General features: G+C 34.2%; 1 protein-coding gene across 11 annotated transcripts in view; it reads right to left on the bottom strand.

The window, feature by feature from the left end:
* LOC128993812 (disco-interacting protein 2-like) overlaps positions 1-14761 on the bottom strand; it is a 368811-nt gene that overhangs the window by 132082 nt on the left and 221968 nt on the right. For 2 of the 11 annotated variants that reach the window (XM_054417837.1, XM_054417835.1), the window contains exon 1: positions 10971-11193. The exons of the other annotated variants lie outside the window; for them this stretch is intronic. In XM_054417837.1, the coding sequence (XP_054273812.1) occupies positions 10971-11064 (94 nt within the window). In that variant the 5' untranslated portion in view covers positions 11065-11193. Of the gene's footprint in view, positions 1-10970; positions 11194-14761 lie in introns of those variants that run through there. 11 annotated transcript variants of the gene reach the window in all.

Below are 14761 nucleotides of genomic sequence, written 5' to 3'. Positions count from 1 at the left end.
TTATACGTTACTTCCTCTACGACCACCTTGCTTTATACCGCGGTATTATACACTTCCTCACATAAAAGTATTTCCTCACATAAAAATATTAGGTCTGAATTCCAAAACAAATATACATAAACGAAAAAATTCCTTGGCGAATCATAACGTCAGTTTCAAAACTATCCTTCACAACTTATTTAAAACTAATAAAATTACTTCAAACTAGCTTCATGGACTTCACCCCGCTTGACTTCTTAAGTAATAATAAAACTATTGATTGGTTAAGTTAACCTACAGAATACAGTAATACATACAAATAATCACACCTGATTTTAATAAGGTAATAGATTGAAAGAATTATAAACAAGTAAGTACAGCTGAAGTTTTTTTTTACGTTAGGTATATGGAAAGTTCCCTTTAGAATGGAATTACGACCTTAAAGGATATGATTATGAAATAATGGATAGTTTTGCGCAAGGTTTCTCGTCATAACGAACATTTTAAGGATATGGTTTATGGGGGTGTGAGTTGTAGTTTTCTCAAAAGTTTATGGGTATTTTGGGATTTATATAGGCCTATGGATACATAAAAATGAAATTAAATACCTGAGGTTAGAGTTGTTACAATATACCGAGTAAAACAATTGACACACAGTATACACTATGGTCAATGGTAATGGGAAGAAAATCATTTGATTTGTAGGTTGTTAAGTATTTTGATTATTCCATAAACGTTTCAAGCATTCTTAAAAAGCCACAGACATAACAAGCGACCACAACAGCTGGGTGACAACAATTACCGTATCCCTGGTATATCGTACAAACAATCACTTTTAAAACAATTAACATCCACAACTGTCAACAATGACTTCGCCTGGTGTTGAGAGTTGAGTGTCTAGTGGCCAGGTGTTAAGGGTTACATTGTACCTGTACCCGACCACAGCCACACCAGGTGTGCCACTAGAGGGGACAAAGAGTATTGTCCCTGTCCCGGGTCGGGTATCGTACCTCCTCGAGCGTGAACAGACGAGAACGGGCTGCTAGGTACTGACTGCAGCCTAGGTATAGTGGATAGATCCGGCGATATCACTGTATAGACCATGAGGTACTGAGTGTTGTTGTTAACAGTTGTTTCTGTAATCGTTAGATTGAAACGGTGGAAACTGAGGAAGACGATGAACAAAACCACTGTATATATTGTAAAATAAGTCATTTAGATAACATTCATGTCAGTAATAGTTGAACCTAATCAGTGAAAATGAAGAAGATAAAACAAACTACATAAACAAAGTAAAACAAAATTAAAACTCAAAGTACAATGAGCAGCGAATAATTTTGTGGGGTTGGGCAGATTCAAAAAGTGTTCGTGCTAACTGAGAAAAAGAACATTCTAAAAAAAGATTTCCCAGATGGAAGATGCACTTTTTTTATTATAATCAATTGTTAACAGCAATTTTCGTTAAGAGAAGTTTTTTTTTTATTCCAGTGATAAACATACTTAATATAAGCAGTAACTACTAAATATATAAGCAATACTAAATATAAGCAGAGTATAAGTATTTAGGTGAAGTGGAAACTGAAGACGAAGACAAAAAAACTTGTAAGACAAAAGTGAACAAGTTAAAACACAAAATGTAGACATTTGACCTGTAGACATCTTTATAACAGAAACACTGATCCAGGCTTTATTTACGAAATAAGGAAAGTAAAAATGCGTTGGAGCAGAAAAATGTGAAAATATTGAGGGAAACGCTTGGCATATTGTAGCTGGAGGGCAGCTGTTAAAAAACATTCACTTCAATTGAGGAAAAGAACTTCCTTACCAGTAAAAACTATCCAGGTGAAATATGCTGTTTTTTTTAAATTCTCTTCTATCTTTAACGTACAGATTTTATCAAAAATGCAACGGTTTTTTAAGAAGAATAGACCATACTTTGGAGAGTACACAGTGTGGTAAATGCGACTTGAATATAGCTCACACATCTAGGCAAACATTTGTGAATTAAAGGAGAAATGATGACATACAGTAATATGAATGTTATTTAAACGCTAACACCAAAATTTTATTACTTTTTTAGTAGTTATCTATTATATTCTTAAAAGGGGAGACAATCTTAGTTCTATAGGACTGATCATTGATATCAAAATTAGTAAAAAAATTTCACACAAAATCAAAGTTTTTATTTTTTTAAGTACTTTGACGGTTTCAATGTTTCAAATTACCAAATAGGCATTGGGGTTTTGGCCGGTTGGAAAAATAGTATTTACAAGGTGGCAATACAGGACTCACGCATGATGTCATTATCTTTGTTAGAGGATGATCTAGTGTACCGCGAAATCAACCAAACTTTTAATGCCCTCACAACCCTTTGTTGGAGTTTCAAAAATCCCCAAAGTTGGAAGACGAAGACGCAAACTTTGAAACAAAGCCAATTTGTGGCGAGAGCGCGGGGGGAGGGAATTTTACGGTGGATGCACACCGGGATATGTGGCACTGGGTCGCGGGGAACTCTGGAACTGGTCTGTAGCCTTGCGGGGAAACTTTGGAATTGAAACACAATAAAATACTACAGACAAGGGATCACAAGTTGTAAAAAAATAATTTATTTGAGGTATTAGAATTTTAAGAATCCTCATGGTCCTGTAGTAAATATTACTAATGTAGGCTTTTAAAATATATTTTAATTACCCAGATATTTTGCTACAATTGTGGCAGCATCAGGTGGGACACTACAAAAACATAAGTCGTTGCGTTTTTAATTAAATAAATACTCCCGCTAGGACGTAACTGCTTGCAGTTGTTGTAAAATGTCTAGCGGAACTTTCAACACGAACACGAAGTATAGCCTACAAGTGCAAGTGGTTATATGTTGAGATTGGTGTGTTGCTTTTGATTACATGTAAAACACATTTTCTATTTAATTTGAAAATGTTTACGAATACTGACACATATCGATGTAAAATATGAAAATGTTTGATTCGAGTCCCAGTGTAATGTTTAAACTGTGTTTCTGTAGTGTACGATTCGATGCTATGACACAAAAATGTTGTTTTGGCACTGAGACATTTAAAAAAAAAAACTTGTAGTACCGTACAGACTAACTTTTTTCGTTTCACAAAGCACAGCAAACTTAGAAAAAAACGCCCAAATCACTGTTAGAATCGTGAGCTAAGATATTCAGTATAACTTTATTTTGCATAAAGCCCTGTGAGATTCAGTCCACTGATTAGAAGAAGTTATTTTTTTAATACATTTTCAGAGTATAACATTTTAATGAAAGCTTGGCGAATGAGAGTCCGTAGCAAACCACTGGCCGTAAACGCCAGAGTGAAGTGATTGTCGCACAAATTACACGTCATAAAGAAAACTGATTACATACAATGTTATCATTGTCGTCATTACCTGTTTAGCCAGTTGGAGCTCGTGTAATCTCTGTCGCGTAATGGTGTAACAGTGACTATGTTAATAGGGCATACAGTCACTATAGTAGCCAGATATACTTCATAGTAAAATTGAATTTTGTGATTAATTCAATCATTCAATGGTATATACAATATTGAAAAACTATATGGATACAACGCTCGTCTCATGAGTTCAAAACACCTTTAACTTAATTTAGGTTGAAAGCACCCACAATGAAAGCTATTTGTCTACTGAACGAACAATAAATAACAAATTGTTTGATTGATTGTTTATAGAATATATAACCAAGACATCTTCATCACACGTAAGAAAGGATACGGTTCAAATAGACCTTTTGTAGGCTATATTTTATAAAAACCTTTTATCGCATTGCTTGGCGCTCTAACCATGGCCCTAACATGATAGGATACAAATATAAACACAAACAAAAGGTTAAAAGTTATTATTTTCTATGGGCTTTGTTCTTGTTGGTAAACAACATTGATTATTTGACACTTTTCTCTTCTAGAAAAGCTTTCCGAGTGATATTAATCGCCTTAATGCCGAGCTTCAAAGTATTTCATCCATGTAGCAGAAAAGTGTTGACCACAAAACAAAATAATGTTTTCGTTTGCAAAATGTTAAAAATAAATCTGGAAATAAACACAATATAACCAGTTTAGTTTCATATCGTCGCTCCTTACACTTCCATCAATATATTTTACGTCCCCTTACAACGAGCGCTGCTGAAAAGTAAACTTATAAATTACCGAGACTTTGCCATACCTCGTATTACTTCCAGGAATAAAAACTCTAATCTTCCATACCCTCCAACCTTTAACAAAATCTTGCTGTGTAGCTCTTTGTGAGAATTGACTTTGCAAGCGAAATCCTGTTCCAAAGTACAGTACTGGTATTGAACGATGAAATTGCTCATCTCAAATTATTTACAGTTAACCTCGTAACCACATTGCATTTAACAGGAGTGTTTACCTATAAATATTATGTAAGAATAGATATAGCCAACATATTATTTATAAAGGAAACTAAATACATTTACAATGTCCAATTACATATTGTGAAAATCTAAACATATGCCTACCTCATTGTTAGGTGAGAAACGCTAACTCATCAGAAATAACCCATGGGCGCTAACTCAATCCAATCACTAAAATCGCACACTTTTATCTTAGCATAGAGTTAGAACACTCAGAGCAAAGCAAGTGAACTTATGACACAATTACTAATGCAAAAACTCCCAAGAAGGGCAAAGGCACTTAACATGTTGTGTAATTTTTTTTTTGCGAACATTTTCCATCACGATATATATTAGAAAAGGTTTTCACGATCATATTTCAGATCCCAAAACGTGGTGATGGATTTATTTTTATACAAATCGTGATATAAAATTTCCGTAATAATCTCGCACAACGTAGCTAAACTCACCACCACCAAAAACTAAATATGAGCAAAAGTATTATTTTGTACGGCAACTTCGAGTAATAAATTGCGAAAGGGATTTGTGGAAGTCAATAAAGTGAAGATGAACTATTCGACCTAGAGGCCGCCTACACCACGCTCCAAGTATCTGATTACGGCCGACCCCAGAGAGGGAAAATCAACGTGTCTATCTCGAGTCTTCCTTTCTCACTCTCTTATACAGTTCAGAATCTTTCCTCGTTCCTGAAATAAATGGGTAGTACAATACAAATGTACATACTATAGAATCCCGCAGGTAGTCCGTCAGGTATTCGTTAACCAATTTATGTGGAGCGCTTTTCATCTTTATTTAAGTATGCTAAAATAACAGCATTGGACAACAGTTTTTTTGTGGTTCCACAAAAATATTTTTCACTCTGAAATAAGTACAATAAACCTACAAACTAAGGGTTACATTCGAGGAAACTTTCACCCACAAAAACAGTTACTTACTATAGGCTTCATAAAAGAAAATCGAGGTTTAAGAGGGGTTCTGATCCGAAAGATATTGGTAGGGTCTGTTTAATTAATCTTTAACTGGCATGAAATTAATCCTTTAGCTTACGTAAAGGAAAGTGTATTAGGGTATTAGGGATGGATCATCCCTCATAAGGAAAGTTTTGTAACTAATAGTTCATAAAGGAAGCGCAAGAACTACAAAATTGCATTGTGATGGTCGAGAGTGGTGATTGTAGCAAGTTCGATTCAATACCTTACTAGATTATTCACTGAAAATAATAAATTTCCGGATGAATCCGTTTAATTTAAATAATGTAGTAAAGGTACAAGTAAACTAAGTAAACGACTAAACATAAAATACCTTACCTACCTCAAACGTAAAACAAACTGCCGAAACTTTACAAATAAAAAGAGAAATACGTAACAACGTGAAACAAATTGAACGGAAACAGCGAAAAACAAGAGTAAACATTAACGTCGGTGAAATTGAATCACTCTCTGGAGATTTAACTCATCGAGAGATTCAACAGGAAGAACACAGCATATAGGAATCATGTGCAATATTTGATCAAGAGAACACCCTTACTCTGTTGAGAAAAACACACTCTATAACCTAATATAAATAATTAACACAATTATTATGCAAACTGTGCATTGTGTGTTTAAGAGTCTAAATGCAATCGATAACTACTATATACAGAAACAGTATAGTTACAATAAACTCAAGTAATATAACAATTTTTTAATGCATTAACACCACCTCCCAAAAGTAGGACTATAAAAGGACGAAACTACCGACATAGACTAGGACTAAACATTCTATAACCATTACCACTACAGATACAGTATAGTAACAATAAACTCAAGTTACAACCATTTTTTATGCATTAACACCACCTCCTAAAAGTACGACTATAAAAGGACGAAACTACCGACATAGACTAGGACTAAACATTCTATAACCATTACCACTGCATATAAACTATCGTACTCCCCCCCCCCTCATCAAAGCCCTTATGACATCACATATTATATTTATTTAATAATTAATTAATCGAAAATACAAAGTAACTATTTTTTACCATTACATAATAATTGTAAGAAATTACTACCTTCTTATGGAAATAAATTTAATCACTGCAAATAATTAAAACTTAACTAAGCGTAAAGTTATTGCAGTTAAAAACAATTATTTCAGCCATTACTAGTAAAATTCCATCGTAAAATGGAACTGTTTAAGGCAGATCGTGCTTGGGTTATTACTGTTAATTAAAAAGCGACAAACTCAGCCTTGCATTTAAATAACAGATTGTACCCTCTGGTAGTTCACCTCTTTTGTCTAATTTAAATTAAACTTTTTATTGCGTTAACTACTTAAGCATTTGTCCATAGGATTACGTTATCTTTAATTAAACTGGAGACGCTTTTTAATGTGATCTGTTACCTATAAACCCAAGATTTTATTGTAGAAAACGTAATACTGTATCTAACAAATGAGGATCTCTCTACAGTCCCAGTATCAACAGTATAAATAATTCTTTTGACGAAGTAGCCGATTAACATAAACATTAAACCTATTCTGGCGTACAATTATTTTGGAATCTGTCACTATAACCCATACGCCCATAAACTCCCATATAAATAACCATAATTTTGAAAATCACTGAATGTAAAAATCTTAACTGAAAACGTTAAAACTATGATATGTAATTGATACAAGTTCTTGCAATTGACACTACGCAGTTTTGAAATTGGAGTATCAAACAGAAAATAACAATATAATGCAGAAATAAATAACAAAGAAGGAAAGAAACATAAACATTACACTTTAATGGGACAGAATCGCAATTGGAAGAATTTTATAGAAGAGCTTGCATGCAGATGGGCTATTTACCAGCTTGAGAAACAGTGTGGCGTGTGCTCTAGCCGAAAATGTATTTTAGGCGATTATATTTTAAGAAATTTGCTCAAACATTTATTCTAAAAGACGTATTGCTTAACCAAAGCTCGACAGGATCATTTTCTCACTGAAATTTGCTTGTACCAGACAGCCAGAAATGATATCTCATTGTGTATATTTTTGCAGATAATTTTTGATTTATTTATCTGAATCTGTAATTTGCTCCCATTTTATGTGTGAATAAGATATGTTTGAGTTTCTTATGATTTTCACAAATTTATAAACAATTTCAAATTCGACGGAATGTAGATTCATCAATTTACATGACACTTCACTTATTTTACATGACTTGTGTGGGCATATCACTTTAAAAAAATTAAAAAATTCAATATTATATTTATTTACTTTCTCAAGGTTTTTATTTATAACCTATACTGAAATAAGTAAAAAAAAACATACAAATTCAATAAATTTTTTTAAAAAGTTATCACAAAGAACTTTATGTCTTCTAGAGGCACTTTTGAATGAGTAAAAAAACAAACGACTAGTACTCACTATTAAGATTATAGCTACGATGATATTGATTAATTAGATAATTAAATAATCAATATTATATTAATTAACATTACCTTGAAAATGTGTAGTTCCGCTCAATGATTAGATTAGTTCGTCGCTAACACACGAGAGTGCGTGTTTTAGGCGAAGGTTTCACTTGAGAGAAAGATGATTGCAACAGATGAGTTGACGATAGTTTTTACTGATTAATTTCAGCTGGTTCTTTATCTAGAACTATTTATTTAGACCAAATACTAAGAAAAGCTGGGTCCAGTTTTATAACAGAAAAAGATTCTGACTTGTCTAAGGATGGGTACGGTAACCTTCAGATTACAGTACTATACGAGCGCTAAAACCACTAAGGTACCCAGCGACTTGGTGAAGTAAAACAATTGCCTACATTGCTTTGCAGCAGTTAGACGTTGCATTGTGTGATTTCATTTAGCTGATGCAATGATCAATGATTCCTCACATACAAGATAATGTTAGCCTGTGGTGTCAACATTATGCCAGGAGGCGCTCGTCGACCTCCCGCGGTCGCCGCTATGTTTAGCACGCCTCGCACGCGTGTCATCCATCTCACGACACGACACGAGCGTCACCACCTGCGAGGAGGGATTTATAGCTTGATTCACCATTTGTGAACAACAATGGAATAACTAGTACCACTGACTATACAAAGGGTAAGGTAAACGCACCAGTAGCTGACAGTATAAGAAACTATACGCACTTAATAATCCGTGGTTTTGAATAAATAGGAACTAAAGAGATATTACGGATTTTATGTGATTCTAAATTTAGTGTAGTTTTGAAATTTGTCATACAAAAAGGGTTTTTTAAATATATTTTATAACATTTTTAAACTTAATTCAACCTTTGTACGTGTTCCAGTGGCTGACAGTGAAAAAAGTGCTTGTACCAGTAGCTGACAGTCAGTTGTCCCAGTAGCTGACACTGGAACTATACATGTACTAGCTGCTAAGCCTAAGGGTTTTATAATTTATAAGACGAATAAAATCTAACTTAATAATTAAATTATAAAATCATGTAAAACTTTATTAAGAAAATTTATTTTACATATTTTAAAATAAAAAATATTTACATTAAAAAAATATATATATTTTTTATTTATATTAAAAACATATATACTTTTTTTTAGATAATTTGGCTTTTTAATTAAAAAATTAAAATCATTTTATAAAAATGTGAGATCACATAAATTATAAATAGCATGCATATTTCGATGGGTAAAACCAATTTAATATTGTGCAAGTAGCAAATATCCCCTGTCAGCTATTGGAACTTGTATGGCTTTTGTGTACCAAAGCCTGACATTGATATAATTTTTAATCCAAAACCCCTAACACCCCAATTTTATCATGAAATTGTCAACAAAGGTATAATTGATAAAAATAATGAGCCTAATCATTAATACTATTTAAGAAATTTAGCGAAATGACTAAAAACCAAACTTACCTTCTTAACAATTTCATTAAGGGAATCGACTAAATGTGATGTGTACAGACAGGGTCGCTTTCAAACCACCACCATTCAGCGAGTATGGGCTAAATTTCACTGATTTTTTTTAAAACAAATCAAGAATAAACATATGTTCTTCTAACAATGCAATCATGTGTAAATATTTTTAAGAGACCACATTATAATGTAAAGAAACTCAAACTGTCAGCTTCTGGAGCACTGTCAGCTACTGGTGCATTTACCTTATAGTCTCTGTGTATAGTCAATGCTAGTACGATATGGCAGCCCTGATGCTAACAATTGTAAACAAAAATTTTTAATAACAAACCGACTCAATCGTAGGTGGTGTTAAATGCAAAATACCCTTAGGGTGTCCCCCTGTCCCCCCTAGGTCACCCAAGGGGTTTCTGTAGTACTACTGTACTGTCTGCTGCGTGGACCGTACGGAGCCATCGTGATATGCCTCTTAGAATTGATCCATAGTAAACATGTTGCTAAGGCGTGATATGTTCTGCTACGTTATAGGTTGTGCTATATATGATAACCATATAGGTTGTACCGTTTATTTAAAGATAACCGAAGTTAGTATGAAAATTATAGGTTTATCGACAAGAAAAACATCTAATGTTGCACTTAAGTAAGATCACATAAAACTGTAACGTTTTCTAATAATTCATTTGTTAATAGGAATAAGATATCACAATTTACTGTTGTAATAATTTAACATATTTTGCAAGTTAACGTAATCGAAATATGTAATATTGTCCACGATACACCAACACACTTATTGCACAAAAATTACCAACAAAACGACATTCAATCGTGTTAAAATCCAGTATATACGTGTTAAAACACCCTGTTACACCCAAAGCGGCGCTGGATTCAAACAGTTAACATTTGCCGTAAGCGACGATCGAGGATCTTAATCGCAGGGTGTCGATTACGTTTAATTCCTGCTATTCAACAAACTGGAACGTTTCCAGCAGTTTAAACAGTGCTACAATACAGCAATACGGTTGCCCTCGTAATAGGCGTGACAGAGGTAATTATCGATTAAATTGACGTGCAAATTTAACATGGTCATTACACATTATACGTTGATAAAGAATAGAGAAAGTTATATGAGTCTTAACTCTATAGGATTTATTAATTACAGCGGGTACTACCTGGGTTTATAATTAGACAGGGAACTTAAAAGGAGAGAGAGCAGTAGATAAAAATATAAAAATTGCAAAGCATATTAAATTATAAAAAATATAAAATCATTGCAAATGTTCATACCAACGATGAATATGCAGGGAGAGAGCGAGACGTATACTAGAGACCTGGCTAGGCGTTAAACAAAAAAATATCTCGCGATTATAAGAAAATTTCAAAATACTATCAATAGTCGAGCTTTTAAAACGTCTGAGAGCGGTAAGAAACGTATAAAATAAGCCAGTTAAATATGTTTGTAGAAACAATACGAAAATATCAAATCCGTTTAGGGATAGGAGTTCGAAGCAAAGTTTTTCGAAATTTTCACATTAATTAGTGTCTCAATTTCCGTAAGTGAATCGATAATTTTTAATTGTAAATAATCTAGTTTAGAAGAAGAATTTCATTATACCTAAGGTAAGGTTATCATAAGGGTTTGCACTTTTAATTTACATTTTCGTTCACATAAAAAGCCTAATGTTGTGTTTGACCAACTTTTCCCTTATCAATGACTCACCTATTGTCGGGTCCTCGAACTGTTGTAGCCACTCGTAGAGCGACTCCAGATCTACGAGACTCTGTTGACGAGCAGCCTCGTCGTCCTCGTCCATCCTGTACCGGGTGGAAGTGTGGAAGTCAAGGATCGCGCACCATCACTGATGTAAGTTGTTCAAACGTAAACACTACTCATCACTGTCATTTTCACATTTGATCTTGAATTTGTTGTTGTATTATTTTTTATTTGATTCGTACACTCACTGAGGTCACTGTTCCACAAGAAATTACAAAAAAGATAAATATAAACTCATCGAGTGGCCTTAAGTTATGCAAAAATTTCTGTAAAAATTATTAACAAACCAGATTTGGCGTTGGAAAAACGAATATTATGATCCTACCATTTATCACACGATCAAACTAAAATAATTGTTGTCTCCCAAACATTTAAATAATGCTAGGTAGATTTGATTTCTCAACAATCCAATTACCCACTTAGTGAGAATATCAAAATTGGGTAGGTCAATTTTAAATAGGATATTATATATTCCTAGGTAAATCTTCGTGGGTTTTAGAATAATCCAATGTCCACTAAACGAGGAGAGCAAATTTGGGCGCGACAATTTTGCACAAATTTAACTATTCCAGTCAGAAGTAATCCTCTAATTATACACAAACCAGATGGTGTAATGGTGGCGGTGGCGGAGTTATTACAATTCAGATTGTGACACATGTGTGCTCCAAGTGGCTTCCGGGTAACACAAGTAATTGCTCGGATCCCATGGCGCTCTGTTCTCTGTTGACCGAATTTAGTACTTCCCCTCTCTACAACACGCGGTTTGGTTTTTTTTTACAAATACCTCCAGAAGGGTAACGTGCATTGAGTTTGAATAGTCTTATTGTTTAAAATAAAAGTGCAATAGGTGCAAGACTAATAGTCACGGGCAAACACTTAATTGGGGATTGATTAAATGTAAAATTACAGCTTACAGTACGTCAAATTATCAGTTATATAAGTTATATCAGTTATAATTAAAGCACGGAATAAAGAGGAGTCGGAGTCACTAATTAGCAGTTTGAGTAAAGCTACAATTTTGGCTTTAACTTGCATAATTTCCAAGAATAGTAATGTATAGTGTTAGTCGTTTATTAATAGAAAATATTAATCCTTTCTACTGTTTCCAGTGAAGAAAAACAGTTATGGCATCAGCATTCATTGTAGAACAAAACGTAGTGTTTTTTACAACCGATGGTATTTCTACATAATGAATAAAGCTACTGCAGTTTAGCAAATACTTAACTTAATTATTTTGGTATCGCGGTTTAAAAATGATTGAATAAAATTGAAAGCCATTGAAACCAGTCAATGTGTGATTTTTTTTTCAAGTACACTTACAAGTAAAGATTATAACTGAATCCTTTCAAATAATTACAATAAAATTACACATTAAATAAAAATCACAGCCAGTGATACACGTTGCAAGTACAGTGCACATACACATATCAATGACTTTCGTAACCTTGAGGTCACTGTATCACGGGAAGGCTACAACACGTGTAGCGCGACACGTCACCAACACGGACTATCACGGCTACGTGTATACTCACAACAATAGGCTGACAACACAGAAGTGAGTAAACTGATAGCGATAATAGCAACAAACACAAGGCGACCGAGCGGCGCCACCACACTGAGGTTTTGTGATGAAAGTTCAGACCACTCTTCCTGCTCTTCTTTGAGAAAAGAACCAAACGGAAAAAAACCTGTCAGATAAAAGATGGGCGATGACAATCCATTAGCGAATTTGAGGAATCTTTGAGTTCGAAGACTCGAGTCGTCGAATTTAGAGTCGTCAAATCTAAATTTGACTGTTCTATTCCAGGCTGTTGGCCGTTAGAGCGATGGCCTCCTCAGAGTTAATGCGAATTGAAAGTTGGAACCATTTCTATTTGTACAGTATGTGCAGTTATTAGTGATATGCACAGGAAATTTGATGGTACATTTGAGTAATTTTAACAGTATTTTGTAACAAATGCGAAACATTTTCGCCACATTATTCAAGAGTCTCATCCCCTTTAATAGTGAATAGCTATGATTCAGTTACAATATTTTGTGTCATGTTCCTAAAGTCATAGAGCAAGTCAATTCTGTATAAACACAGCAAATGAATCGAAAACCGTCAATATCTTGGATACGAATTATTTTGTTGAACTATCATCATCAATCATGACAGATGGTTTGGACAAAACATTGGGCTGTACCTACTTATTTTCCACAATATTATTTCTCGGTAGCTTTGATTTACTTAACCATTGTCACATGTCAATTCATAACCGCTAAGGATGCTAAACATTGGTGATAGAAACTTGACACGCGCTCCATCTTTGTCATTGTTTCCTAGTCTCCAGGTTGAATTATCCCCTCGTTGTATGCGGAGATGGTCTCTAGGCTTGGCTCTGTTGTTGTTTACTACCCTGACCCTCCCTTCCTGTCCATCTTAGAGACACGCCCTTCACAACAACAGCATTCTGCGAAATAGATGCGAAAGTAGGACATCCGTAGGAGAATATTGTTAGCTTTTTTGCCAGGATCTATTCGGCGGTTGTAATTGAACATGACCATTGAGAGCGAATCAGTGGAACTTATTTTTGAAAAAGATGAGAGTAGGACAGCTGTAGGGTAAACATTTTCAGCTTATGTATTTCTTTGAGGATTATACAATTCGGCGAATGTAGTGACTTACAATCTGCATTAAGAACACGTAATAAAACATATCTAAGGATTTCTTAATTTTAGTTTTTAAATAGATGAAAAAGTAGGCCATCTTAAGAAAAATATAGATAACTTTTGTATATTTTGTCAGTATTTAGGTCTATTCGGCGATTGTAGTACTGTATTGGAACATAAACATTCAGAATGAGTTGTTATCAAACAATAAAGTGAACCTTACACTTGGAACTACAAAATAAATAAGAATTTTGGGAGAATATTGTTGGTTTTTGTCTTTTTCTCAGGATACAAACGATTCGGTGAATTCGGTGAGCGTCAAGAGTTTGTTTTTATCATCCAATCCAGCCAATCCAGTGGAATTAATTTTCAATTAAGATGAACAAGAAAATATTGTATACGAGTTACCTTGTATATTGTTACACTAGTCTCCCAATAAAGTAAAGTAGGAGATGGTAGAAGGAACAGCAACAAGTCGACCACGAGTGCACGCCGAAAGCTTTTTACGTTTCTGCGGCAGACTCAAAGACAATCAATCACAAGGGCCAATCGATCCATCTATTCTCAACGCGCGCTGCACCAGTGGCGAGCATTGCTTGTAAATTGTGACATTGTAAAGTACGAAATCGCTAGTCACATGAACCACAGCAAAATATCGTTTCGAAATCCAAATAATAGAGGTGATGCATCAAACCTGCAGCGTTGTATTGATTCTCGATCGGCAGAAACAATTCGGCCATCCTCGAGTGGGCCTGGCATCGAAGAGGACTGTTTAAATACACTTGATGCAGAACTTTGTTAAGGGTATTTTTAAAATTGCGTTAAAATGTTAGTTATTAAATAAATTGAAAAATTTCACAAGAAACTTTTACGGCGAAACATACAAAAACACAAGGATTGGAGTTTTAGACATTACATGATAGAAAAAGCAGCAATAATACAAGTCACTATCACTAAAAAAGGTGTGTTAAACAAAGGATTAATGAATTGTAAAACACTTTATAGTTAATATTCGGGTGTCCAACAACTAAGAACTTTCAATACCAATGTGTAAAGAAATCAGTATGTACAATAACTATTGCACA

Source organism: Macrosteles quadrilineatus, unplaced genomic scaffold (assembly GCF_028750875.1).
Source record: "Macrosteles quadrilineatus isolate MER2022 unplaced genomic scaffold, UCM_ALF_1.0 Scaffold_5__1_contigs__length_97177068, whole genome shotgun sequence".
NCBI lineage: Eukaryota > Metazoa > Arthropoda > Insecta > Hemiptera > Cicadellidae > Macrosteles > Macrosteles quadrilineatus.
This window is presented reverse-complemented; position numbering and strand designations above follow the sequence as displayed.